Genomic DNA, 27,946 nt, shown 5'->3' with positions numbered 1-27,946 from the left:
CTTCCATACCTGCTGCTGAATTTGTCCAGCCTGCACAACAATCTGCTCTGTCGAACTATTGCTGTTTGCTGTATACTGCTCCATGATCCCTCCAAGTTAGAATCCTGTCCACAGTGAGTTTCACTCAGGAGATCCTAGAAGACTGCGAAATGCACTCCTATTAGAAAGGTTGGGAAAGAAACTAAGTGAGATTGTTAATAAAAGCCTCACCAGATGATTGACATTGATAACTTATTGTTGTGCTTTATTCCCAAGTCAACAGGTAAGAGAATAGGAAATGTCCGTTTTTGATATCATTTGTAACTAGGATGACAAGGCACGCTCATGCCAACAATTTCATAATGCCATTTCACATGTCTTGGAAGTGCTTTTAGTTATTTCTTATTGGCAGCCTTACCTTTCAAATACTACCAGGGCAACACTTCCAACTTCGAAACACTCAGGAAACTACAATACCACACGTTGTTACAAAGCCTACTTAACACTAGTTTTCAGGTCTGCACATGTACTTTAGAGGATAAACAGTTTCTTTAATTTAAAGCACATACTTGCTACCTACTTGTCAATATAATACCAAAGTGCTACTCTAGTTCACTACAAATGGTCTGCAGTGTAAAACTTCACTGCTTATTACCTAGTAAGGAAATTACCCAGACCTGAAGTCAACCATTCTTCATATCAAAATCTCCATTAAGAAGGCTTGAGCAAAGGTTTAAGAATCTGCATTTTAATCCAGAGCAAGGAATAAGAAGTTATACTTATGGCAGAAATGTTTATAGATTAAATAGGAAAAATTGTTATGACCTATTAAGACTACAAGTTTTTCTAAAAAGAATATAAGTTTCCCCCACTCTTACATTTGAATGCCTACAATATCCTACCCTTTATTAAATAATTTTAACTTTCTTTGGGTCATGAGGTCGAGCTCTTTGTTGGGTTCCACACTCAACACTAAGATTCTCTCTCTCTCCTTCTGCACCCTTCCCCGCTTCCTGCAGTCTCTACCTCTAAATAAATCTTAAAAAATTATCTCTCTCTGCCCCTCCCCCGTTCATAATTGTGCACACTCTCTCTCAATAAATAAATAAAATCTTAAAAGAAGAGTAATGAGAACATTATTAATGAACCCCCACAGCCATCTCCAAATCTTACTCCATGGTCAATCCTGTCACACATCTCATCCAATTTTCACTCACCCCTGAATCATTTTTGCAGTAAATCCCAGACACTGTATTATTCTAAAATTCTGTGGATACTTTAGTATCTTATCTCTAAAGAATAAGGACTCTTCTTTTGACTTTACCTTTATATCACAATATTGTCTCTAGAGTATCATTTCAAACATTAGAAAATGAGTTAAGTCCTTAAATATTTTCAAATAAACCAGGCCTAGGTCAAATTAACTCTTCTCACACCCCTTATCACATAAAGATTTTTTTAAAATAAGGTCACTATTAGATAAATGGAAATGGTATTTGAGAACCTTAGATAAACTTGATTCAAAAATTTAAAATTATACCAACTACCAAAGGGTAATATACCTTGGAAGTATGGCAGAAATACAGATATACATAAGCAAAACATAGATAAATCTTTGCCCACAACTCTAGGCCTTCATAAATTCTAAAATTTGAATGATAAAGTTATGTGAGCCGAAATGAACTACATATTACGTCAGCAAAGAAATGCACTACTCTACAAAAATCCACACGTGGTAGAGGAGATTAATCACTTGTAAACTGTCTCAATCTGGTGTGAAAGAAATAAAAATATATTCAAGTGCATGTAAAGTATTTAGGAAGAAGTATATTTAGGTATAAAATTCACTCTGAAATATACCAAAAATACGACGTATTGATAGCTGACAAATCAAGCATGGTAGTGTTAAGAGGAGAGACTCTAGGTGATAGGTATGCTGGTGTTTATTTAAAATTCTTTTACCTTTACTGTATGTTTGAAAATTTTTATACTAAAAATGTAGCCTAGTTCTCATAACCAACACGGTATAAGAACCATAAATAAGTGACAAGATGACTATGCCATCGCTGCATGATGTTCTGTGGCCATATGGTTCTCTCACTCACTACCCTTGCTCTGATGGAATGCTCACCAAGCAACTAACCATAATTTGGATTTACATTTAGATAAGCCAATAGAGAACAAATACAATCAGCAACATAAATAAACTTGAGTTATCTCTTGTTGCATACTGACAAACTGACTTTTTGATTTTTACCCTTCTAAACTGGTTGACTAATTGGCTCCTGAGAGATTCTGGTAACAGTATGGAAAATCAGGTTTTCAGCAAGACAAAGTGACTCTGCGAGGGAAGTAAGTGTTCTTCCCTAAACTATCTTGTTTCTAACTGCAACACAATATCTGTTTAAAAACCAATAAAATGAAAGAATTCAGGATCACGATTCAAAAGAGCATAAGTGATTCCATTTATATGAAACCCTCAAAAGGCCATAATAATCTAGAGACAGAAAGCAGGTCAGTGGTTTCCTGGGACTGGAAAGGTGGGGTGGGGGTGGGAAGCTAATTGGGATAGAACATCTGGAACTTCCAGGGGTTATGAAAATGTTTTATATGCATTTTTATTGTGATGATGGTCACATAGATGTAGAAACTTGTCTAACTAAAATGTATACTTAAAATGATTACCCTTTGTGTCTAAACTGTAACTCAATAAAGTTGATTTTAAACATTAGGATCATGAAAAAATATCCTTTCAACACTACCATTCCCTCACCAAAATCCCCTCTCTGTATGAGATTTTTTTCCTTGGTCACTATTTTCCAGAAATGTATTTTATGAAGGACGTGAGAGAGTAATAAACAGAATGTCCTACAGATTTTCCTCTTAACTAGTTTACACCAGTAATACAAATGCTCCAATTTAAAAACATTTCTATCCATGGTACTCTGAAGGGTAAAGAAGGAAACACTTCTCCACCTAATAACAATTATCTCTCACATCTATGAGGGACTCAGGTTGCAACATGATTTTGAGACTACTGATGGTGAGTTATGTACCCAACTGGCTTCACTGAAGCCATGTGCTCCTACTACCTTGAACCTCAGTTGCCAAAACTGCAATACAATGTGATATTGTCTTCCCTCCAGTGCTTTTCTGTCCAACATTTGAACAAAATTAAGCCAGCTGGATTTATTCAGCCTAGCTCTTGAGCCTAACACAGTTTCGGGTGTTTCTTCCTCAAAGAGTGATTATGTGTATATTTTGGCTAGCATGAAAATCTTCCTCCCCACCTGAAAGTGCAAGCTAAACATAACTGACTACTGAGAACTCATTCTATGTGGCCCTACACATTTTAAAACTAAAACTTCCGAAAGCTCAATGACAAGGATATGAAAAGCTCCTCGAAATTACTATATTTAACAATCACTACCAGGTAAAGACTACAACAGTGCTTTCAAATTGTTTTGACCACAATTCTCAGGAAGATACACATTTTGTATCACAGATTACTGCAACCGGTACATAGAAAAAAAAAAAAGTAACTGAAACAAAATTTCCAAGAATGTATATCTTTATGTAACACCGGATGCGCATTGATATTTCCTATTGTATTACAAAAAAAAAAAAAAAAAAAGAGCAGCATTACCCTTCACAACTCAAATGGGTCCTAATCTGTGTTTGATAAAAGACCAGAGAACAAAGGACTGTCCAGCTTCCCTGCTGTCTGAGGGATTTCCGGATTGGAGTTCCTAATTTGCTCCTTGTCTCCACTAATGATGCACCATCTGCCAGACATCATCCTTAAAGTTTCAGAAATAAAAAGAAAACTCTGATGAAAATCCTAATGTCAGAGTCTTTAAGTTTGGTAAAGAAGTAAAAATCTGTACTGGAACTCTGAGAAGGTAAAACAGTAATAGGGAGAAAAAACATTTCTTCCACTGTGAGATAGGTAAGTCAAAGTAGGCTTTAGGAAAATGTGGCATCTGACTTGATCCAAAGTGAGAAGGATTTAGCATGTGATGGTGTCAGAGGGGGTGGAGTACTCTAAACGAAGAGAGCGTAAAAACAAGGACAGAGAAATTTCAGGATATGAACAGCGGGCTAGAAAGCCCTATGTCTGGGATGCCTGGGTGGCTCAGCGGTTGAGCGTCTGCCTTGCTCAGGGTGTGATCCCTGGGTCCTGGGATCGAGTCCCACATCAGGCTCCCTGCGTGGAGCCTGCTTCTCCCTCTGCCTATGTCTCTGTCTCTCCCTCTCTCTATGTCTCTCATGAATAAATAAATAAAATCATAAAAAAAAAAAAAAAAGAAAGCCCCATGTCAAGAGAGAACTAGAGGCCAGAATATATGATCTCTTAAAATTCCAGGGAAAGTTCTTCTGCAGACAGGTGGATGCTCTACAGATGTTTAGTGTAACAACAACCAGACTGTAATTTGTTATTGCCTTTTAGGAAAAAAAAAGTCTAATGAAAACGCCTGGTGGTTTTAAAGAGGCTAGATATATCCATTTTTACATACCAAGGTTAAAACAATATTTGGAAAATAAATATGTTCTAAAAAACCCCTCAGACGTGCTGTCCCATCTAACTAATGTGGATAATATTTAAGTGAACTTAAGAATATGATTTAAACAATAAGAAACATGTTCTAAAAAGTGAAAACAAAAAAAGCTGTGCCTGAAGTTTTACTAGTGGAGAGAGCACTGGACCAGGAAGAGTTTTCTGAAACTTATTAGTTTTTTTATTATTATTATTTTTTATGACTTTAAAGTGATTATAAAAATGGGCACCATATACTTAAGACCTACTCTACTGGCCAAGACTATAGTAGGTGCTTCACAGGAATAAAAGCTTTTAAAGTCCTAGGAGAAAAATCTTTCTTTCTTCCCCCAAAGTCAGCTACTGTTGTGGAGCAGAAGCCCACAGGTCAGAAACTTTTTTTTTTCCAACCCTGGAAAAAAATACACTTTGAGATTTCTTCCATCTGAACCTCCAAAAGATAACTGCTTCTGAAAATTCCTTATCAAGATATACAGGTGCTTTTACCAATTAGTCTTTCCAGCCTAAATTCTTCCCCCTTAAACACAGCATAATTTGGTGTCTCTGCACATCCTCTTCTTCTCTCTGTGCCTAATGCTCTTCCATTCTTTCCTGTCGGAAAAAATCTTATTGTCTGTCCTTCAAGGCCAATGGAAAGTGTGGCAACATGAATCTTCCACCGAGGCTGTTAGGAGCTCACACACCAGTACTTCACAGAACTGAACTTGGCCTCATTATAGGACTAACTGTTAAATATTAATTAGCTGTCCATTTGTTGTTAATCCACCAGGCAGGCAAGGTTCTTACTGACCTCTATCTGCTTCCTCCCCAGCATATAGATTGATGCTTGGTACATACTAACTGCTAGAGACATGGCTGTCAATGGAGATTTCGTCTCACCCTAACAGAAAACCCCACAATATTGTTAACGCTCTATAAATACCTACTTGGAAAACATTAACAGGGAGTTACAAAGTATGCTAGAAAAAAAAAATAAATCAAGAGACGGCGGTGGGCTGCACTAATGGGTCAAACCTGACACGTGCAAAGTGACACAGGAAAGTGAAAGGGAAAAAAAAAAAAGAGAAAGAAATCTGCATTCCCAAAGGAGGGAGAGTTCGCAAGAGGAGCGAAGGGGAAAACTAGTAATACGAGAAACAAGTTGTGTGTGCAGCCTCCGGGCAAAGGAATGCGCAGGGCTGGCAATCTTCTACGAGTGAGAGGTTGCAGGCACCGAATGGACTGGCCGGCTGCACGGCCGGGACAAGAAAGGGAGACCGCTTGGTCGGACTCCAAGACGGAGGTGTGCGGTTCTTTCCCGGGCGAGCGGGGCGGGGAGAAGAGGAAATGACGAGCCAAAAGGGGGTGGTAACGGCGCCGGGCCAGAGCCCCGGGCCGAGCGTGCGGAGAGGAGGGGCGCGGCGGGGCCGGGGAGTGGGCGCGCCAACCGACCCCCTCCCGCGACCCCGGGGCCGGGGCGGCGGGCCCGCCCCTCTCCCCGCCGCGGTCAGGGCCCCGTGGCCGCGGCGCGCACCTTCCCCGGGCCTCACTCGCGACCCGGGGCCGGGGCGGGGGGGCAGGCCAGCAGACTCGGCTCTCGGGGAGCCAGGGATGGCGGGGCCCCCGGAAGGTCGCCCGCCCCGAGGGCCAGAGCACGGAGGGGGCCAGGACGGACTTGTGTGAGGCCGGGGCGATCTGGAGGAGACCAAGGGCCCGGGCGTGCGTGGACCTGGGCGGAGGGGCGCTGGGGGCAAGCGGGCCCACGCACCCCGAGCCTGGGGCCTGACAACTGGGCCTGAAGAGCGGAAAGAAGCGGACGCATCCCCAACGGCACAGGCCCCCTGCAAGAGGCTGGCCCCCGGGCTGCTCGCTCCGAGGGCGCCGTCCCCGCGCGGGGCGGCCCCCTGCAGGCCCCGGCCGGGAGTGGCCCGGGGCACTCCCAGGCCCCGGGCCCGGGCCGCCGGCCGCCCCGCTCGGCTGGGCTCAGCGAGACTCCCGGGGCTCGACGGGCGCCTGGGCCTCTCCTGAGTGGTCAGCGAGACCCGCCAATCGGGGCGCTGGGGCCGGCTCTGGGCCGCTGGATATTGGCTCCTCACACTCACCGTGCCTCGCTCCCCCGGTTCGCTGCCCGCGCTGATTGGCTCCAGTACCGGACCCCGAAACCCAATCAGAGGCTCCAGCCGCCGCTGCCGCCGCCACTGCCGCTGCCTCGCAAAATGGCGAACCCGAACAAAGGGGAATCGGGCCTCCCTCCAACCGCCTCCGCGCAGGCGCCCCTGAGACCACGCCCCCTAACCCCAGCAGCGGGCTCGCCCCACCCCCTGTCGGAGGAGCATCGCGCAGGCGTGCCGCGAAGCCACGCCCACTTCTCTGATTTGACACCGCCGCGGGCTGGAGGAATACGCAGGCGCCTTCGAGAAGCGCCAGATCCTTGAACTCAAACACCGCCCTCGACATAGTACTACGCAGGCGCTAACTAGCACCTTTGCCAACTGCCCACCCCTTTCGCTGCGGTCGCTGGAGACACCCCCCCCGGGGGCTAATGCGCAAGCGCCGTTCTTCCCCCACTCGCGGTAGGCTGTCTCGTTACGCATGCCCGGGCGGCGGCGGGACATTCCACGGATTCTACCGCCGGAAGTTCGGCGGCCATTACCAAAGAGTAGGGGCTCGGCGGGCCAGCTAGAGGGGCTTGTTTCCGCCCCGCTCCCGCGCGGCGGGCGGCCATCTTACGTGCGTGCAATTTAGGGCTGCGGCGGGATTGGCTCCGCGTCTGGGGTCCGTGCGCGGCTTCCCACCTACCAGGGCCGGATCCCGAGCCCTTCCCCGCGGGGCGGGACCTCGCGGCGGCCGACTCCTGACCCGGTGAAGGGTAACCCCGGTACGTTGAGGCTTGGAGCGAGCCTTCCCGCTCTTCCCCAGGGACCCCTCGCTGCCCGTCCTCGGGGTAGGAGGCAGGTGGCAGGCGCGCTTGGCCTCCTTCGCCTGCGCCTTCCCGGAGAGGCCGCTTCCCGCGTCCCCCGCCCTCCGGCCCGGACGCTCCGCGGGACTGTGGCCAAGCCCCTCCCTTTCTCTTCCCGGCCAAACCCACCGGGGGAGATAGGTTTGGGTCGTGCCGAGAAGAGGAGACTGCCCCAAGCCCGCCGCGCCCGGGCGCGGAGAAGGGAGGCGGCGCCTCGCGGGGACCGCCTCTCGGCCGACGAAAGCGCGGAAAGCGAGCGGGCCCGCCGCCCCTGCCCCCGCCGCCCCCGCCCCTGCCCCCGCCGCCCCCGCCCCAGCCGCCGCCCTGCTCGGTCCTTGCCCCAGCAGAGCTTCGCATCCCGTCCCCGAGGCCCAGCGACAAGTGGTGCGGGAAGGCATCACCAGCCAAATGGGTGGCCAGGGCACTTTGTAGCATATCGAGGCCGCCTGAGCATTGTTCCTTCCTTTTCCCTTCCCAGCTGGAGAAACCCCTTAAGTTCTGGGAGTAGCGACTCCGTATCATGGCCGGCAGCCCTCATGAAGATGCGGAAGGAAGCAGAGTGCGTAGCGACTGTTAACTTACTGGTGAACAGAAATTCAGAGTAATTGAGGTCAAAAGCATAAACCCTTTTAAATTAAAGCAACAATTGAATTGTCTCTCACTCTCTCTTTTTTATTTTCATCCCTACCTTCTCCAGCTGTTTTACTTCAAAAAGGCTGAAAGAGTCCGGGCAGAGACCCCATCCATCACTTTGCTTTTTTTACACATTCTTTTAATTTGTGGTGGTTGACTCCCTTAAGTTCTGCAGATCTGGTTTTTATTTTTATTTTTTATTTATTTGTAACTTTTAAAGATTTTATTTACTTAATCATGAGAGACACCGAGAGGGGCGGAGACACAGGCAGAGGGAGAGGCAGGCTCTTTGGGAGCCCAAGGCTGGGACCCAATCCCAGGATCCTGGGATCCCCCCTGAGCCAAAGGCAGAGGCTCAACCACCGAGCCACCCAGGCGACCCTGTGGATCTGGTTTTCAATCGAGGAGGGGTAGAGGTGGGGGACGCAGTAAAGGGAAATGAAAGAACTAGGCTTAGTGTTTTTCTGTATCAAATAAAACCTCTTCTTTCCCTTTTCACATTTTAGATCACTTATGTGAAAGGAGACCTTTTTGCATGTCCCAAAACAGACTCTTTAGCCCACTGTATCAGTGAGGATTGTCGAATGGGTGCTGGGATAGCTGTCCTCTTCAAGAAGAAATTTGGAGGGGTGCAGGAACTGTTAAACCAACGTGAGTTTTGAAAAACAGCTCAATTAGTGTGCCTTGTGTAGAGCATCATGGCCTCCTGTTATATTTTAAATATTAGACCAGGATATACATACTGAGGTGGGGGGGGGGGGGTCCTAACCACTGAGTACTTGTAACTCTTCAGATTAAGGTATTCCTCTACAAAAATGGCCTCTAGTTTGGGTCTTTACCACACCAAACTTGAATTCTTATGAAGGTTTTTAATCTCTTCCTCCATCCTAAAACTTTCTTGATATTACTCCACTTTTCTGAAACCTTCAATAACCAAGGTGCTCAGCAAAGTCTACAGGTATTAACCCGACATTCAAGATCCTCTGTTTACTCATTTTATACTTAGTGTTCAAAGAGGCATTTCAAAATATCTTCCTTTCACTTTCTACCGGAGATTTTAAACCAGAGGTCTGTGTTAGAATCACATGTAGAGCTTCTGAAACAGTTGTTTATTGGGTCAGTGTTGCCCTAATGATTCCTTTAAGACAATTTCATACTGTTTTATTGTAGTTCTCTATAAACATGACACTGCCTCTTCATTGAAAACTCCTTAGTGATTAGGAACTTTTATTACAGTTATATTCTTCACAATGCTTAGCATGATAACTGTATGTAAAAAAAATCATTAAAGTTTTTCAAGTGAATAAGGATGTATTTGAAAATATGGTCAGGATAAAAGATGGGGTAAGAGGAAGACAAGCAAAAAAATAATGAGAAAGCTGGAAGCTAAGGCTGATAAGGAGCAAAGTGTTACAGTGTTTCTTCAGAATTGAAAATTATTTTTAGTTCTGAAGTGAATTCAGATCTATAAAGTTTCTTTTTTCAGATCGAAGAATGCAAATCGGTGCTTTGATTTCCCTCCCCCCCCCCACCTTTCTATTATTGAATAACTTTTTCTTAGAAAAGAAATCTGGAGAAGTGGCTGTTCTGAAGAGAGATGGGCGATATATATATTACTTGGTAAGATGGGGGTCAATTCTCACTATGTCAGTTCCCACTAAGTCATAAGGACTGGTGAACATGTGGGCTGTACTGCATTTGCTGATCATAGTGGTCCATTCTAGACAGCTAAAGTTGACAAAAAGCTTGTGATATCATGATAACTTGGATCAAGTGGTATGGCTATATGGAGCACAAGGGTTAGAAAAGAACATGAGGCTGCATCCCAGCTCCACGGGAAAGAGTACTGTGACAGCCACCAAAAACCTCTGTTCTAAGACTTGGAAAAATTAGAGATGTTCCTCATACTTTAGTTGTTTCCTAATTATAGTGAGATAGCAATAATAGTATCTCAAAAGACATGTTGCCCAAAGGAGTTTTTCTCTCGTTCTTTCCTCTTGAATGCAGTGCCTAGTATTACTTAACTCCTTCCCTGCCTTCTGTCTCAGTGTGGGATTCTTTCACTGTCCAAATGGTCTCCAGGCTGCAGAAGGAATGTAGCTTCTTGGTGATGGTGCTGGGTCACTTATAGCAACCAACCCACTACACGTCTGAGTGGGACAGCACACTGAGTGGGGACGTGTCCTAAGCCCTTTGGATGCTCTCCTTAAAGTCAGTGTAGCTTCTAGTCTTGTTTGGAACGCTACCAGTTTCTCTTTGTTCTTTATAGAGAAACAAAAAGCAAATAAGCATCGTTTCTAAATAGACTTAACAGGAAGTTTTCAGGTGGTATGGGTTCTCCCTTGTTGTAGATACATTGCTTATCTCTTGGAAGTGGCACAAGGACTTTCATCTACCTTGCTTAAAAACAATAGACAATAGGTACAGCCTGCCAATCTCCTGGGCTTCCTGGGAAAAGGAAAGGTTATCACATGGCAGGATTTCTCAGGCCCTTTTCGTGGATTTTTCTGAGGCCCTCCTATAACTGGAAAGCACAGTTTGACATTGGTCATCCTGCTCTGAACTTTTCTATAAAAATATACTTACTTTAATTATTAGGATGTTGGGAGAATGTGATGGCTCTTCTTTGCCTATCATTTTGGACTAATGGAAGTTTGAATTCATTCTTTGTACTCAGATTACAAAGAAAAGGGCTTCACATAAGCCAACTTATGAGAACTTACAGAAGAGTTTAGAAGCCATGAAGTCCCATTGTCTGAAGAATGGAGTCACCGATCTCTCCATGCCCAGGCAAGGAAATCCAGGGCCCTGAATGAAGACTTGTAATTGGCTGGTGGGATTTGCTGTCTGACTTGAAAGCTTAACTCAAAATATAGGCTTGAAAGTGACAAATTTAAAAACTTTAAAAAATCATCAGTGAACCAGTGGTCAGACATTAGGCTACCTTATACCCATTTCTTAACCTGGATTGAATGAATCAGGATAATTAAAACACACCAGTTTCAGCCTACTTAATAGGGACGACATATTGCTCAGTCACCTTTGTTAAATTCTGGGCGTCTTCTGCCTGAGGCTGAGGCTCTGTTCTTGAAGGAGTAAAAGCCTAAGAACCAAGACTGAACAGTGGTGATATATTCTGGGCCACTTAAGGTGTCCTGAACCTGTTAATCTGGTGCAAAGAAAGTTGTAAATTATCACTGCCTTTTAAACTGCATGCTTGTTTGTGGTCAGTGGGTAGTAGCCAGAGGATATGTCCCTTGTACATTGTCTTAGATCCTAGCTATTCAGAGCTTAAGGGAATGATGTTAGGGGTTCAGTATTTATTTTCTTTTTAGGAATTAGGCTTGGGGTCATTAATCTTCCTGTCCAGTTTTGAGTCCGTACTGACCATGCATGCAGGTTTGTTCTAAGCCCCAAGTTGCTTAGGAATGTGACTACAAGATCCCTCGTTTACCCTGGGCTTCAATGTATTCTGTCTTCTGTATCAGAAATTGTTGTGTGTTCTCATCACGATTTTTTAAGGGACTTAATTATCAGACTATATGAAATTAGCAATTTTAAGCCTTTTTTCCCTAGGGGTATCGAGGATCAATAAAGTAACATCTTGGAAGAAAGGTGCCACACCTGAGGGGGGCACTTGATGGGATGAGCACTGGGTGTTAGCTATATGTTGACAAATTGAACTCCAATAAAAAGAAATTTTAAAAAAAGTGCCACGCAGAAGAGTTTTATGGATTGACTCAGGTTTTTTTACTGGTGAACTGCATTCAGCTTGGCAATTCCAAGCTTTTCATTTTGAATTCCTTTTTGCAGAGATCCTGTCCTTTGTCCCTCTTTCTTTTTATTTTCCTTAGCATTCTCTTATCAAAAGTGTGTTTTTAAAATCCCAGCTAGTTTTTACCATTAGATATAGAAAGGATAGTGAGTCCCCTCGGGCCACTGTAGTCACCAGTTTTCTCAAGGTAGCCTCAAACCATAGAAGTGGCACCTTATTAGCAAAAAAGTGACAGCTATTGGATGTTGGGGCCATCAACCTAGGGGATTCACAACAGGAATTTGCTTTGAAATTCCCGCCCATAGGTGTGGGGTCAGATCATTTGTCTTAATCCTTTGGGTGGGTGCAGCCTAAAGGAAGAGGGAAGAAGTGATTTCCTTGGTACCTTCATCACAACCTGTGGAGCTGTTTTGTCTTTTTCAGGATTGGATGTGGTCTTGATCGTCTGCAATGGGAAAATGTATCTGCAATGATTGAGGAAGTGTTTGAAGCAACAGACATCAGAATTACTGTGTACACACTGTGAACAGATGCACACTGTGGATGTGTCCATGATCTCCTGTGTCATCCCTACTGGACCATAGCACTGAGCGAACTGACCTTAAAACAGTCTAAAGAAAGTTTCATGTGAAGTAGTCTATGTCACAGGCCAGACTTGGGTTGCTGTGTTCTCATGATGAGACTGGGACTCTGGAGGAGGGATTGCTTGGAAAATGTTGATGTGATTTCTTTTTTCTTTTTTCTTTTTCTTTTTCTTTTTCTTTTTTTTGACAGGAAAGTAAGGAGTAGAATGCCTCATATTAGGCAAGGAAACCAGATAGTTGATTGGGCCTCTGACCAGTTTTGCTCCAGGATACTACCTGACTTGTTCAGCTTGCCACTAGGTGGCAGCATTGATTCTACTTCTCTGCTGTTGAAGAGAAATTACAGAAAGGATGAATATTTCAAGTAGTTTTTCATCTTTTGTCATTTGTGAGATTGTTTGATATTATCCTTATGTCATATCCTAGGAGAGAATTCTGGGTTTTGTTTTGTTTAAATTACAAAAATAAGTCTTAACGTTGTTAATAAGAAATTTGTGGTGAGAGAAAAGGAAGAATAAATATCTTTTTCTTGGGGGTCCATTGAGGTTCTGTGCACACATCTGTTCTGGACCTGGGTTATGGAGGATTCACCTGTAACTTAATTGGAAAGAGTCAGACAAAAGGTCCAGTGGGCAGAACAGGATGAGAAGAAAAACAGACAAGAACTGTGGGGTCAGCATTACTGGAAAGGTGGGAATTTAGGATCTCCTCATGGTGAACTCTTCCTCTCTCCTGTCCACCACATAGCTTCTACAGTTGAATGGGTCTGAATTCAGTCATGGGACAAATGACATAATGTACATTCAATGCCTGCTAAATTGCTTAGGGCAGAGTAATGACTCAAATCAGTGGTTCTCAACAAAATCCTTATGAATCTTCTAAGAAAAAGGGCGACTTTCAAAAATTCTAGTTTGGTAGTTTGGGGTGTGGTGGGGGAGATGGCTTGTTTTCTTTGTGCTATGAAGCTGAAGAGAATTGTGATCATGCAGTCAGCTGGGATGGAAAACGGTACATGTTAGTCCCCTTCTCTTCTTAGGTTAAGAGAGCAGCACTTTATCCAATCCTGTGTTTACAGTGTAAGAATAGGTTCCTGGATTCATATCAAAGGTATTGGGAAAACTAGTGGAATTCTCTTTTACCATTACTATGATCCTAAGAGTTAAAATGGGTCCCTCACTGGCTCAGTCGGTAGAGCATGAGACTCTTAAGATTGGGGTCTTGAGTTCAAGCTCCACAGTAGGTGTGGAGCCTACTTAAAAAAATAAAAATTTAAACTAGCCAGACCTACTCTTGATTTCCTCGCTAGAGTGAATTCTGGGTCTGTCCTGGGACTTAACTGCTTTCCCTATTGTAAAAAGAACTGGGTTTCAGAAGGGGCTTGTTGAAACACTAGAAGAACACTGGTTAAATATAATCTTTGTACTTTAGACTCGTGTTCTTATCATACTGCAGTGTGATAGGAGGCAGCAGTTTCAAGAAGTACTTCAGTATTTGTGTATCTCTGAAACAGACAAATTTATGTTGAGGTAGGGGCGGTGCAGGGCCAGGTTCATTGTTGAACTTAGACTAAGGCTTTTCTTGAAGCTTTGCTTCTGTCCACAAAGGATAAAACTGAAGGGGAAAAAGGATATCTGAATACACAACATGGAAAATGAGAGTGGGATGGTAAGAGGAAACTTAGAATCAAAGTACTTTGCTTAACTATGCAAATAAATCTTTCCTCTTGGCTCAAAACATTGGTTTTGTAGGCTTCTACATTTAAAGGGATTAGGGTTATTTTTTTTTTCATGGAACTATGAGCCTTAAAGATTCTTTGAACAAAGGCTAGTCTTGGGGAGGACTGGCTGTAAGTGGAATTCTGGGACTCAGCAGGGATGTGATAAAGTGCTTTGTCATTTGCAGATAGTCTTGGGGTCAAATTCTGATGACTTATTACACTTGAAGCTTGGGAAGAGGAGGCATGGCCTGACAGAATGAGTACATTATTCCTGGAAACCTAGTTAGAGTTTGGCAAACACCCAGAAGTTTGTATGTGAAATTTTGCTTCTACATAGGATTCAAGCCTTTTAAGAAAGGAGACTGGACACCATCCTGCTGTCACCATCAAGTACCACATAACTAATCTTACAGGGTGTGCGTCTAAACATTGAAATCAAGTGGCTAATTGCTTATTAATCGGCAATGGGAACACAGATACCTTATAAAAAGATTTCCCCTGCCCTTTGTTTCACCCTCTGCCATATTCCTTGTCTTCAGAGAAGGGAAAAGGCATTCATAAGTAATCTCAAAAGGAAATACTTGATAAAGATCAAGACCAAGGTGGTAAGTTGGCCTGGGAGAGCTGGTATCCTGTATTGCCTAAACCAGCCCTGGGTTAAGCCTCCCTTCCACTTTCTAATGTCATGACGTGGCTCATAGCCTGGGAACATCCCTATTCCTAGGACTTGATCACTGTTCATAGTAACTTCTAAATGTCCAAGTTCCTTAAAAAAAAAACCTCACAGAAAAACCACACAACTTCTTTTATTAATGTTACCATTTTTCTTTGTTAAAAAAACCAACTTCACATAAAATGCATTTCTGGACATATTTTAAAGATCTGCACAGACCTTGGGTCTGAGGCTCTTTCCCTTAAGCAGCCCATTGGGGGAATAATTAGACTCTCCTGCCCCACAGATCCCTGGTGTCCATATATGGTTGCCATTTCTTTCCTTGCAACTCACTTTCCTCTTTCCCAAGAGCAGCCTTAGAGAGAGTCATGGCTTAAATGATTTACAGCATGAGCAGTATATTTAGAGTCCTTGGAGGACCTGTGCACTAGGATTGGTTGGTGTCCAGTGTTGTCCAGCTCAAGTGGTATTAGGAAGTCAGGCATGTCCCACATGGCCATACATATCATTGCTGTCTCCTGGTGGCAGCAGGCAGACCTTAGTGAGAAAACAGAAAGCATGTTACTGAGAGCTCTCCTGGCCCCAAACAATGAAGAGTTTTCTTTTGAGCTAGGGTTCCTGTGTGCCCTCTGAGCAAGTCTCTGAATTTCTTCCCTAGAGTCTCTTGTGATTTCTGCTTTATCCAATGTTAGGTATGTTGTGGTCATGTTTTGGTGTGGTTCACACAGGGAAAAACTCAGAAGATCTCTACCTTAACTCTCTTGAGTTAAATATATGGTTAAATCCTATTCTATCATTTTTTTTTTTTTTTTAAAAAGATGGATTAGGAAGTATAAGGGAATTTCCTTTAACAAATGCCCATTTCTTAGTATTTTAATTAAGCAAAGTTGTTCTTTTGGGCTTTTAGATTACAACTCTATTTCATGCCAATTTTTTTTTTGACTTCGTACATTTTAACCTTTCCCTTCAGGAAAATGAGTAACTCAAATAGAGTACCTGGAAACATGTTAATGGGTCCAGATAATACAGTTATGTACACTAATGGAAGGAGGCTTATAATGTGGAACATGTCCAATAATATTTTATTTAAAAATAATTTGACTTGGAAATGGACTTTTCCCTCAAACTGATTTATCTATTTTACTTCCGTTTAGATTAGCATAAGATACAACCCTCAATTATCTAAAATTAAAAGCTCCTTTTAATCCTCCTTGAAATGTTTAATTTTTATAGCAGATTTAGCTGTGTAATTACTTGACTTAATGGAAAAACAACACCATCTCACACACACACACACACACACACACACACACACACATCTCTGAGGACTTGCTGGTTAGGCAGCTGGAAGAAATGGCCTGTGGTTCTGAAAGGTGTTTAAGAAGAAAGTATACTATAGTTAAAATTAAGCTACCAGTCATCATTCTGGAGAGTATACATAGGGTTTATAATTACAGTGATAGCATCTACACTAATAAAATCTTCAAAGAATTTTAAATTTTGTATTTTCCCTTAGAAATCTGTTTTTACTACTACTCACCACCACTCTGAGTGGTGTCTTATTTTAATGTGAGCAGACTACAGCATGGCATTACCTGACCATCTTCTCACTAACTTCACTGAATATGGACTGCTTTTTGTAAGAAATGGCTGAAAATCGTGTCTTCTCAGATTGGCAAATGCTCAGAGAATTTTCAGGCACCCTGTATGCATGTCTAATGGCAGACACCTGCCAACATCAAGCTCCAGAACATGGATATTTCCCAAAATGTGTCTATGGAGTCACCTCTTAAAAATATTAAGAGGGAGACACCAAAAATAAAATGAGTAACTTCATGGAAGCGTGCCGCTTTATGTTTTATTAATATGTGAACTGTTCCAGGATTGAAATTGGAGAAAAGGCTGGTAAAGACCCTTTCTCCGATTCTGGAGGATTTTGATCAGTAACTCAGGCCTTGTGAAGGGATTTGGTTGTAGCATTTCTGAAGGAACCAACTAAATCAGACCAAACTCAAAAAAAGTTAGTGAAGGATCTTTTACCCTCTTTCCTGAGGGTAATCGGCCTGTTTCTGTGAGAGTCTAATTTACCCTCAGCAAGAGGCCAAATTGGCCTTAATTGTGTCCTAATTATTTGCTTAAATAGCTAATCTTTACTTCCAGTTCTCCTATCTCATCTTGATGGCTGTAGGAGGCTACTTCTGAGCTGCTGTCTAATTTACAAACATCTTTTTAACCCTTTCAGCATTCCTCCATAAAAAGAACTTGTTGCTGTGATATTCCCATTCCTGAATTCAGCATTTTTCTATCAGTGCTGTAGAGGTTCTTCTCAAAGCAAGAAAAATATTCCTGCATTATACATTCCTGCGTTATGCACGAATTATCAGTCTCCTTCAAAGCAGGACCATTTGTTTGAAAACATGAAAGCTTCTCTGGCAATAAATAAGTTGAATACAAATCCATTTGGGGACTTTCAAGAGTACCAAAAATGAAAAATATTGTCCCTGAAGGAATGAAAAACTTCCATCACAGGGCACCAGAAGGGTAGAATTGCAAATGGGGTTGGGAGCAGGGCACCCAGAAGTGTCTAGAGTTGGAGCTGGACTCATGTTAATGGGGGCATGCTTAGGGGAGTGAGATATTCTCTCTGCTGTTGCACCGTCCAGATCTGGCCACGGCAAGTCACTGTGTCTCACCAAAGCTTTTGGATTCCTGTCAACCTTGAGTGTGGGGAACATTGGCTTGATATAAAAGGGTAGAAGTGAAAAGGGTTTTGGGAGGAATTCAGAGGAAAGAGAATAGGAAAAGAGATCTCCTAAAATGTTTTTACACCCAACCCAAAAGCAGAGAAGTGCAGTTTGTTGCGGGGAGGTGGGGTGGGGTTGTCAAACCAAACGACCACTCACTCCACCTGCCCTCCGGCCCTCCACCCAAGTTAAGGGCTACTGACACAGCAGTGGCCCCATGACTCACGTGAGGCTGGGCCCAGTGGCCTACTTCAGGATGTCTGCCAGCTTCTCCTCGTAGTACAGGAAGTTCTCCTGAATGTCCTCCCAGGGCTGAAAGGCCTTGGACTCGCCCTCTTCCTGCTCCACAAAATTCTGCCAGACGTACTCGAAGTCCTGGGGCTTCATGATGCGCAGCCTGCAGCCGGCCTCCTTCAGCTTCCTCAGGGCGGCCTGGACCTCGGGCTCCTCCCACATGAAGAGGCGCCCCACCAGGATGAGCAGGCGCAGGTTCTTGGTCTTGCCCAGGGTCCGGATGATGCGGTCGGCACAGGCGGCGCAGGGGCTGGAGGACACGTACCAGGTGACGTTGTAGCGCAGGGCCGGGTCGAAGGTGGGCAGGATGGTGTTGAAGAAGGCCTCCTCGGCGTGGGCGGCGGCGTGCTCATCCTCCAGGTACCCCCGGGAGGCCTGCACCTGGCCTCCCTTGCCCTGCGCTTCCACCACGTAGCACAGGAAGGTCTTGTTCCGCCCAGAGCTGTACTCCACATTCCGGAACTGAAACTTAAAGAAGTTGACCGGCAGCCGCTCCCTGTGGGTCGAGGAGGGCAGAGGGACAGGGAAGAAGAGAGAATGATGAGCTCTTGTTTCTAGATCAGCCTGGGTTGAGTAGGTGGCTCTCCAAAGTCGGTGCCCCAGGGATATGTTCATGCTTCCTGTCAAAGCAGGCCTTGCCTGCCTAGGCTAACATCAGTGACAAACAAGGCAGGATGGAGTGCAGGAGAGTTTATCTGGAGGAGAGGAGAGAATTTGGAGGTGCACGTTCTGGTCACCCCAGTAGGGAGGGTCTCCAAACACTCCACCATCGCTCCAGGGCACAACTCCTGCATTTCTAAGTCAGTCACTCTTTCACTTGGTCCCTGTGGGAACCACCCAGAGGGCTCTACAAATGTCAATGTCTGGGCCCCACACCAAACCAATGAAATCAGAACACCTGGAGGGGGCCCAGGCACCAGCATCTTTAAAAAACAACTCTCCAAATGTTTCTAATAAGTGGCCAGGTTGGAAAAGTGCTGTTCCAATAGTAATCTTACAAAGTAGCAAGCATATATGAAATATCTCATGACAGAGCAAGTTGAGGATTTTGCAGAACATCTCCTGCTTCCACTTCTCTTCCCTGCCCCTCATGGCTCCTGTATCCCAGGCGTGGCATGGCCCACCACCCACAGTGCCATGCTCTCCCAGTGACTGTTTCTCAAGTCAGAAACATGGATTGTCACCCAATAAGTGTCCAAGAGCTTTTTTATATTTGAGGTCAGACTACCTAAGAGTACCCTGATATGATTTAGCTTGTGTGTAGTATTGAGTCATTTCAAAATCATAAAAGACTTGGCCCCTGCCCTCCAGACGCTTATAATCTAGCAGCTCGACTCTAGCTAAGAGTGGCTGAAAACTGCTAATTTGAAATGCATAGGGAGCATGGAGGACATGGGAGGAAGGTTCTCGAAAGTTTGGTCTTGATTCAGGAGGCAACAGAGAATTGTTACAGGCTCTTGAATAAAGAAAGACAAAATAAAAGTGACATCCATGGGAGATGGCATGGTGGCTTTAGGCAGGTAGAGCGAGGCTAGGGAAAAGCCTGAACTTTAAGCAAGCCCACTTGGTGTCTTAGGATGCCAGACTTGATGATGACTATGTCCAGTGGCTTCGAGGGTGGGGTGGATGATTAGGAAATGAAACCAGTAGGAAAAGGCCAGGTTTGGAAGAAAATTTGGTAGTAAGAAGGAGGAGAGAGCAAAAGAAAGGGGCTAGAGAGGACATCGGAGTTGATTGCTTTTATCTTCAAGTGTGTCTGCGTGTCATTCTAAAATAGGAAGGACTTTTGCAGGTTTGGAGGCCAAGGAGAATGAGGAGGCTTTAACAGGAGGGATTGAAAATGTCACAGGAGAGGAGCGGATTGAGTACTGGCTTGGAGAGGCTGAATGTTTCCTTTTTAAAAAGATGTACTCTCTGGGAATGCCTGGGTGGCTCAGTTGGTTAAATGTCCAACTATTGGTTTTGGCTGAGGTCCCAATCTGGGGGGCGTGGGATCGAGCCCTGCATCAGGCTCCCCTCTAGACGTTCTGATTTCATTGGGTTGGTATGGGGCCCAGGTGTGGACATATGTAGACTCCTCTGAGTGGATCTGTTGGGCTTCAGGCTCAGCAGGGAGTCTGCTTGAGATTCTCTCTCTCCTTCTCCCTCTCATCCTCCCCTCCCCACACTCTCTCCAAAAATAAATAAATAATTAATTAATTTAAAAAAATGTAATCTCTATGGTTTCCCCAGAAGATGCCCTGTAGTTACTTCTCTGCATGCCTGCCCTTTCTAACTCCCAGGGCTACAGGGAAACCCCAGGTGTCCCAGGGCCTTGGCTTCTTAGGGATAAGCAGCAGGTGCCAAAGAGCTGAGTAAACACGAGCTCTTTCCCTGCAGTACTCCCCGCCCCCATCACAAAATTGTCTCCACCCAAGTTTCCATATCTCTTGCTGTCAAGTTAAGTTTCCACTGTGGAGATGGATGGGTTTGAGGACCTGGCCCCAGGATTCCTTCAGGTACTATACTTAGCTCTCTAAACCCCTCTGTCCCTAGTTGGATGTGTTTATTATTTACTTAACATTTTGGGAGAATGGATGATGGCCCAATGATTCACCTCTCCTGTTTCAATCCCTGTTGGGAGCATACTTCTACTGAGCTCTTGCCAATTAAATTCACCCTACAAGACCAATCCTGGATTTTACTGGTGCTAACTGGTCCCTTCACTTCCCAGAATGGCTTTCTTTTTTTTCTCCCAAGAGCCACAGAGCTTACCTTTCTTGCCCAAACACTTTATGCTCTTCAGAGCCTTTTGCCAGATACCCCACTGCCCCCAAGTCTAATCCAGAGTCACCTGTATGATGGATTCTCAGGCAAAAACTTTGGAAGTATTCATGACTGCCTGGTTGACTGGGGGCTTCCCCAAAGCTGTCTGTGTGGCCCTTTGGGTTTCCTTCTGGAGCCCCCAAAAGTATTGCTCCAACTTTGCCAAATAGAGCCCAGCCAAGAATGTGAATTTGGTCCAGCATGCAGTTGCAAGCCGGCTGGCTGGTCTGAGGCTGCTGTTCCTCCCAGCCTCTCAAGCTGTGATGTTTTCCCTTCCTCTTCTTCCCTTTGCAAGAGAGAACCTAGAGAAACCTGAAACCCAAGGGAGAGGAAGAAAGTTCACCTCTCTATAAATATCGGTTTCCCACCCCTCTGGCCAGCAGCCCTATAGTCTCTCTCTCTCTCTATCATCTATGCCTCTGTGGAGCCTTCTGGACTAGGTGCCTAAGGTAAGGGAATACTTTCAAGGGGCAAAAGAAAGTCAGGGAGGCTCTTGGCTCCCAGTCTTTCCTTTTGAGCTTGCTCAAGAATGGGGCTTGCTTGGCTTCTCACCGGGCTTCCTGATTTTCCAGAAGGACCATAAAGGTCAAATGAGGTTCTTTGGGCCTCCGACAGCCTGAAACAGCCAGGCTCTGGAGGGGAACCAGGAGAGCAGAGGTAGGAAAGGTGTGAAAGCCCTCCAGTGAGCTAGACAACATGGCCATCTCGGGCGATTTTATAGAATCGATTTTATAGAACGAAATAAGTCGACACTATTATGCCTGCTAGTAGAAGAAAGGAAACGGTAACACTAATTTCTTAGATAATCGCAAACATCTTTTTTTTCCCTAGTAGCATGATGTCTGAGTGCCATGCTGACTTAGATCCCATACTCTCATGCCCAGCAGATGTTATCTTGCTGAGATGGAGTGTGTGTGTGTGTCCATGTGTTGGAGTGGTGGTTGGGAGAAACACGCTGGTGGCAGATTTTTTCACCTGGGTTCAGTCAATACTTCAGGCACAGAAACCAGTAGTGTTACTCCTTCCCTTCCCACACTTCTTCAAGCACCACTTCCTCATACTCTCTGCAGATGGGTCACTCACACTTCATCCGTTAGGGCCCAGGCTATTGGGCATCACAGTTCGTTCTCTAGGCAGGAGACCAAGAATCCTAATATCTAGGAAAGACCATTTGGAGCATGGTCGACCTGATGGAGGGAGAAGGGATGTGAATAAATGTAGTAGATATATTTTTCTCACATTCACATTTAAAAATATTTTTGTTCCCTAGGCATAAATCTATACAGTGAAAGGGAACAACCTGGAAAGCAGTCAAAGGTGGTCTGAGATTAAACATTTGCTCCAAAATGATCCATGGAGCGGAAAATCTACTCACGGGTAATTGAGTGTTAACTTGTTTCAGGTTTCTTCCCCAGACTTCTCATGATCTGCTCAAAAGAGGCAGAAGTACTAGTTTTGGTCTCTTTCTCCCTTTTCCAGACCACTTTCATTTTTTTTTTTTTTAAGATTTTATTTATCTATTCATGACAGATACAGAGAGAGAGAGAGGCAGAGACACAGGCAGAGGGAGAAGCAGGCTCCATGCAGGGAGCCCGATGTGGGACTCGATCCCGGGACCCCAGGATCACGCCCTGGGCTGAAGGCGGTGCTAAACCGCTTAGCCACCCAGGCGTCCTGCTAGACCACTTTCAAAGTGGATGCTGAGGAGTGGGCCCAGGGAGAAGGATAGAGGCGGAGTGTTCTAACAGCCTGACTTCCTAGAACCTGGGTGGGATTTGCCAGGGCTCCTGGCTTCTGGTCTGTGGTTCTAGATGGGCTTCTGCCCTGGATGAGCCCTGAGCTGCTGCCCTTTCCCTGGGAGGCACTGTCTGCACAGTGGGGCTCTGACCTTCCCCCAGCCTCCGTGGTGGCCAGGGTGGCCAGAGTCCATGGCAGTCTTCTACTCCTTCTGGAATAAGCCTTTTCGGCATACTCTGGAATCCAGGCTGAGGCATGAGGGGCCTATGGCCTTAACAGCCTTCTTGCTGTGCCTTCTCCTCTGAACCCTGCCTATCTTCTCTGTGTTCCCCACGTGGGCAGGGTAAACTACCAGTAGCTAAAGAAGTGATTGAAAGCAGAGTCACAACCTGTGCCATTTATCTCTCTTCCTTGCTAATCCCTTTGATAGCAGGTTCAGCTTTATGTAAAATCATACACAATGCAACTAGAGGCAAACAGACAAACACACAGCCAGGGGTCCTGCTGGGCAGAGCCGCAGTCCCTCATCACTGGGATGGAAAGATGAGAAGACAACTAATTCTGGTGCCCCAGAGCTTCCCTAAAGCATGCTGAGTTCAGAGGCAGGTGTGAACCTGTGGAATTCTCTTCTATATATGAGTGCTGCTGGCCCTTCATATGTCCTGAACTGCTCTCCTCCAAGACGCCCTCCTCACGATTAGTTCCTTATCTTAATGCCTGGGCAGAGACCTAACACACAGTAGGTGTTCGTTCATTAGTTCATTTATTTATTCAACAAATATCTATTAGGGGCTAGGCATTCTTCTTGGAGCTGGGAATAAAGCAGTTACAAGGCAGAGTCCCTGTCCTCATGGAAGTTAAATGCTAGTGGGGAAAACGGGCAGCAAATAAATGATTTCTATTCAGTAAATATTTGTCAAATATAAAAAGCCTCCCATTTATGGCTTTTTTAGATGCAATGTGGTGATTTGGAGTCAGACAATCCTCCTGGGGTTTATGCCCTACTCCATCCATTAGCTTTGGGCAAATTGATCATCCTCCTGAGTCTTGGTTTCCTCATCTGAAAGATAGTCGAGTAATCCAACCCCTCAGAGTTTGGACAATGGTCAACACTCAAGAAATTAAACCTGGCGCGGTCAGATGGTGCCTTCTCTGGGCCTCAAATCTTACCCCTCAGAGCTCAATCTTAAGCACAACCAAACCTAAGCCCTTCTTGTGTTTAGAGGGTTCTCTCTTTCCTTTGTGTACTGGTTCAACACCCAGCTCTGTAACAGAAAGGAAGAAAGAGAGGAAGGGAGGAAAGGAGTGAGGGAGGGAGGAAGAAAGGAAGGAAGAAAAGAAGGAAGGAAAGAAGAATGGAAAAAAGAAAGAAAGAAAAGGAAAGGAAGTCCTGATTTCTAAGATTTATTGATCCTGTAAACACTCCTACTATGGAGATTTCAAGAAACCAACATGAAGGTCATTGAACACCGAGTCGGGAAGAGATGCATACCATCGATTATCAGTCATCATGAATTGTCTTTGGCACACCACTACAGTTTTTAGACCTTTCTCTAACACTTTCTTCCATGCAATTTTGTTAATGTTCTTTGGCCTGCTTTCTGTCCAGAGTACCCTATTCAAGCCCAGAATCATGATGAGTAGGGCATATCTCCTTATTCCTACTTGGTACACCCTCCTCACTTCAGACTTTCCCGACAAGCTACTCACTCTTCTGCTAGTTTGCAGCCCAAATCTAAAGAGCAGTATAGACAGCTCCAACCCCTGTGGGAGTCTAGGCTAGAAGAGGAGCTGCTTTGCTGACCTCCTTGATACCAGGGCGTCTGGAGAGGAAGGGAGAGGAAAGCTGCTCCTTCCTCCTGTCCCTGCACAGACATAGCCACACCTCTGGGCTATTTTAAGCCATCTGTTTACGCAGAGGGGCCCAGGAGACAGATCTCCACAGCTGTTACTTGTGGCCAGAAAACACACAGGGCTCTACCTCCCTCCTGAACTGCTCTTAGAGCACCCAGAAAACTGCCCTGGCTGCACCTCTTTTTCTGGGCCTTGGGTCAGAGAAGCCTCTGAGCCCCACTACCTCACAGACGGAGGTAGGTGGAACCCTGTTCAGGAAATCTGGGACCCATAGTGAATCAGAGACCTGTGAAAAGAATCCTTGACTGGAGTCAGAAGAAGACCTGCTACTTACTGGTTCTGGTGGTGTTGAACCAATCACTCAATCTCCTTAACTCAGTTTCCCTGTCTGTGGAGTGGCAGTAACGTAACCCCCTCTCCCAGCATTGTGCTGATGTTTGAATGGGCTTGCGCTTGGGCTAGTGCAAGTTTTCAGTGATTACAAAGCCCTGGATGATCATAAGTTGGTTGCATCAGAGGATTTGACCTTTAGACCAACCCCCCTGGGACCCCAAAGCATGTTCAACTGAACAAACATAGTCTAATTCTGTTCTGGACCTATCCTGCCCCTGTGCTGGGGAGATCACAGTGCTGCACAGAGTGAATGTGTATGTACCCGTGGGTGAACAAGGCAGCATGGACCAGCAGGCTTAGGGGTGAGGAAAAAGATCTCCTTCTGAAGAGAGCCACTGGAATTGCCGACTCTCCCGGCCTAGTAGCCCTAGGCTCTCCCTAGGTCTATATTACTGGGTACTCCGCTGCTTCCCTAACCCTGTGAGGATGGTGACATTCATTGGTTGGGCATGGGCGAACACAAGTTTCAGGCTCTTGGTTGAATTCCTCCCTCAGGAGCCAGGGTGCATTTTTCCCTCAGATTCTCTTAGAAATCAGGAAATGTCTGAGCTGGAAGGGACCTTAAGGATCAACTTAGTGTAACTTCCTCATGTTAAGCATGTTAAGACATGCTTAAAATGGCAAGTCTGAATGGCCACCCAGGGCTCCTCTGCCCCCTGAGGACATCATGCCTCCATTTTTCCTGAAATTTCTCCTAGTGTGGACCTTACTTCGCCTGTGGGCATTGCTGGAGACGCCCATGGAGGAAGCCTTGGGGCTGAGGGAGGAAAAGTGGCCCTATGCATCCACTTCTTATTCTTTGCCTACAAACTTCTTGGGGGGGTCTTCTGTGAAAGGAGGTGAGAGGGAAGAGGAGGAAGGAAAACTTGGTTTTATTCCTGGCGATGGCATCGTCTGGACAAGACCCTGTTTGTAGGCCTCTTTGGGGCCTGGAGACTCTTCGCTCAGGGTCCCTGATCCTCCTTGGGGCTATGGCTGAGGGTGCCCAGAAGCTTCTGGCCCTGGACTGTTACCTGCTCTTAACTACTGTTGCCCTGGGAGTGGATGTGGAGAACCCCGAGGCAGACTTGATTCAATAAGAAAAAAAAAGTGCTTATCACTCAGTTTAGGGAAAGGGTGGATCTGTTTTCTCTGTCTTAGGATCTTCCACTCCAGGGAGAAGCTCTAAAGAAAGAACGAGAGCCATACAGAGAGCGGAGAGAGGCGTACTCGGCAGCAGAGAAAGAAGTCAAGGGAGGAGGTACTTTGGGGCCATATTTGAACATGTCTCTGTCATCCCATGTTCCTACCAAACTCCCTGAGACTAGTAGACAGCCTGTACCTGGAGAGGCAGGTGATATCCCAGTGCCAGGAGGCCTGAGTGGTGGTTTCATTCTCTGGGCCTTTGCCTCCAAGGAGCTGTTACTACCTCCCCTTGATTAGAGGGGGTGGGAGGTGTCGCCCAAGAGGCTAAGAGAGATGCCCCTGTAGCCCCCACTGCCCCTACCACACATGGTAGGCTCATGGCTGCAGAACTGTGACCCTGACCCCTACTATTACCACCCTAAATTCCCCCAGCCTGCCCCCAACCCACGTTCTTCTACGGAAGAGCCCCACAGCCCACACCCAGGTCTCACCCTGTGACAATCTCAAAGGGAGGCAGTTCAATCAGCTCCTTCAGCTTCTCAGGGTCGTCCAGGTTTTCCAGATCCTCACCATTCTGGGAAGCGGGCGCAGCGGCCTCAGCAACCTCTTCTTTCTGGGCCATGGAGGGGTGGTGGCTCTGCAGTCACTGAGAAAAGGGAGAGGCAGCAAGTTCCTAGGGCCAGGGCCCGGCGGCAGAGTCCCAAGCAGCTGTCAGCAGCTAAATCTGCCTGGGGATGACGGGAAGAGGACTGGGCAAGCCAGGCTTAGTGTTCTCACCTCCGGGCCACACAGGCTTTATAACCCCAGCCCTCTGCCCCTCCCCCAGGCCCTCGCCCTCTATCTTTTTTTAATTGAGTGACAGCGGGTACCGGGATGGGGGGGAATGGAAAATCTGGCCATTAGCATCCCCTATTTATCAGTAGGCAAAGACAGGAAGCTGGCAGGTGGGGATGGCAAGGCCTGCTCTCCCTGCCCCCACTGGCTCACGCATATATTCATACTATGTCCTTCCACCTTATATTCTTCCCTCTGTTTCCCCTGTGCAACCTTTCCAGCTCCACTGGGGGGATGGGGAAAGGGGTTGAGAGGTGGGTGTCCTGAGATTTAGGAGAGATATGCAAGCAGGTGCAAGCAGGATGAGGCTTATGTTGGATGGGGTGCTTGCAGAGAAACCTTCAGCTGGGGAATGTGGATTCAGGAAAGGAGGGTCCTGAGACAGAGTAAGATAAGAACTTCTAATTTGGAAAGAAACTGTGAGTTATTACTTCCAGGGAACAGAGGCCAGTTTGCCTGTTACAGCCACGTAATGCTGTGTCAGTTCTGGAGCACGCAGTAACAACAATCCTGCCATTTACAGGCTCAGGACAGGCAGGGAGTTTCCTGGTTTACCTGTGAAATCAGACTTAATGCTCTCAACAGCCCTGGGAGACAATCTGTATCATCCCACGTTTCATGTGGGGCAACTTGGACTCACAGAAAGGCCTTACAGCCCATGAGTGGCAAAGTCAGGATGCAAACTCAGGTCTCTTTACTCCAGAGGCCAAACATTTGACCTTCATGCTGTTTCCTCAGTTGGTCCTTAATTCATCTAACAAATATTTGTTGAGCATGTACTATATGCCAGGTGCTGTTTCAGTATTGGGAATATGACACAGAACAAAACAAATGAAAATCCTTGCCCTCACAGAGCTTGAAGGAGGTTGGACAATACACAAAATAAGTGATCTATATCTACCTAGTCTATGTGCTGGTGCTAAGTACTAAGGAGAGAAGGCAGGTAAGGTGGACAGAAGTGTCAAAGGGTGGGGTAATATTTTTATAGAGTGGCCAGAGAAGGGCTTTGAAAACTGAGAAAAGATCTGAAGATTGTGAGGGGAGTACACTGTGGAAAGTGTTCCAAGGGGAGGAAGGGCAGGTGCAAAGGCCCTGAGGTGGGAGCATTCCTTATGTGTTTGAAGAGCAAGCAGACAGCTGTGTGGCTGCAGAGCCCTAGGAGAGGAGGCCAGGGAGGTAAATAAGGGCTAGATAGGTAGGGCCTTATGGACTTGCCAAACACCTTGACTTTTTCTCTGAGTGAGATGGGGAGCCAGTGTTTTTGAACAGATGAAACACATGGTCTAACGTATATTTTTACAGG

General features: G+C 45.6%; 3 protein-coding genes across 17 annotated transcripts in view; 1 reads left to right on the top strand and 2 right to left on the bottom strand.

Moving 5' to 3' along the window:
• NFYA (nuclear transcription factor Y subunit alpha) overlaps window positions 1-6,738 on the bottom strand; it is a 28,145-nt gene extending 21,407 nt beyond the window's left edge. For 7 of the 14 annotated variants that reach the window (XM_025990873.2, XM_025990878.2, XM_025990876.2 and 4 more), the window contains exons 1-2: window positions 6,619-6,738; window positions 10-157 (exon numbers count right to left, since the gene is read on the bottom strand). In XM_025990873.2, the coding sequence (XP_025846658.1) occupies window positions 10-84 (75 nt within the window). In that variant the 5' untranslated portion in view covers window positions 85-157; window positions 6,619-6,738. The remainder of the gene's footprint in view (window positions 1-9; window positions 158-6,618) is intronic. The other 7 variants (XM_025990874.2, XM_072731771.1, XM_072731757.1 and 4 more) reach the window with 1 other exon arrangement.
• Window positions 6,739-7,057: 319 nt separating this feature from the next.
• On the top strand, window positions 7,058-16,693 carry OARD1 (O-acyl-ADP-ribose deacylase 1). Of its 2 annotated transcripts, none has more exons than XM_025990885.2 (6): window positions 7,058-7,394; window positions 7,954-8,085; window positions 8,615-8,759; window positions 9,670-9,728; window positions 10,786-10,898; window positions 12,307-16,693. In XM_025990885.2, exons 3-6 carry the CDS (start codon window positions 8,693-8,695, stop codon window positions 12,407-12,409), a joined length of 342 nt encoding a protein of 113 aa, XP_025846670.1. In that variant the 5' UTR covers window positions 7,058-7,394; window positions 7,954-8,085; window positions 8,615-8,692; the 3' UTR covers window positions 12,410-16,693. The 2 variants fall into 2 exon arrangements, with proteins under 2 accessions (XP_025846670.1, XP_025846668.1); XM_025990883.2 differs by having other exon boundaries at window positions 7,065-7,394; window positions 7,954-8,034.
• APOBEC2 (apolipoprotein B mRNA editing enzyme catalytic subunit 2) lies at window positions 14,975-26,634 on the bottom strand. Its single transcript, XM_025990882.2, has 3 exons — window positions 26,301-26,634; window positions 17,828-18,391; window positions 14,975-15,394 (listed from the first exon to the last, which is right to left on the bottom strand). The coding sequence occupies exons 1-2, from the start codon at window positions 26,429-26,431 to the stop codon at window positions 17,848-17,850; spliced, it is 675 nt and encodes a 224-aa protein (XP_025846667.1). The 5' UTR covers window positions 26,432-26,634; the 3' UTR covers window positions 14,975-15,394; window positions 17,828-17,847.
• Window positions 26,635-27,946: the final 1,312 nt, after the last annotated feature.

Source organism: Vulpes vulpes, chromosome 1, assembly GCF_048418805.1.
Source record: "Vulpes vulpes isolate BD-2025 chromosome 1, VulVul3, whole genome shotgun sequence".
Lineage (NCBI taxonomy): Eukaryota > Metazoa > Chordata > Mammalia > Carnivora > Canidae > Vulpes > Vulpes vulpes.
This window is presented reverse-complemented; position numbering and strand designations above follow the sequence as displayed.

What these genes read in the sequence shown, in the direction of transcription:
- OARD1 (XM_025990883.2), top strand. Translation starts at nt 7,996, where the DNA reads ATGGCCGGCAGCCCTCATGAAGATGCGGAAGGAAGCAGA. An exon ending in AAGATGCGGAAGGAAGCAGA is followed by an intron (nt 8,035 to 8,614) that starts GTGCGTAGCGAC and finishes TTCACATTTTAG; the next exon opens with ATCACTTATGTGAAAGGAGA. An exon ending in GGCGATATATATATTACTTG is followed by an intron (nt 9,729 to 10,785) that starts GTAAGATGGGGG and finishes CTTTGTACTCAG; the next exon opens with ATTACAAAGAAAAGGGCTTC.
- APOBEC2 (XM_025990882.2), bottom strand. Translation starts at nt 26,431, where the DNA reads ATGGCCCAGAAAGAAGAGGTTGCTGAGGCCGCTGCGCCCGCTTCCCAG. An exon ending in CCCTTTGAGATTGTCACAGG is followed by an intron (nt 18,392 to 26,300) that starts GTGAGACCTGGG and finishes CTCGACCCACAG; the next exon opens with GGAGCGGCTGCCGGTCAACT.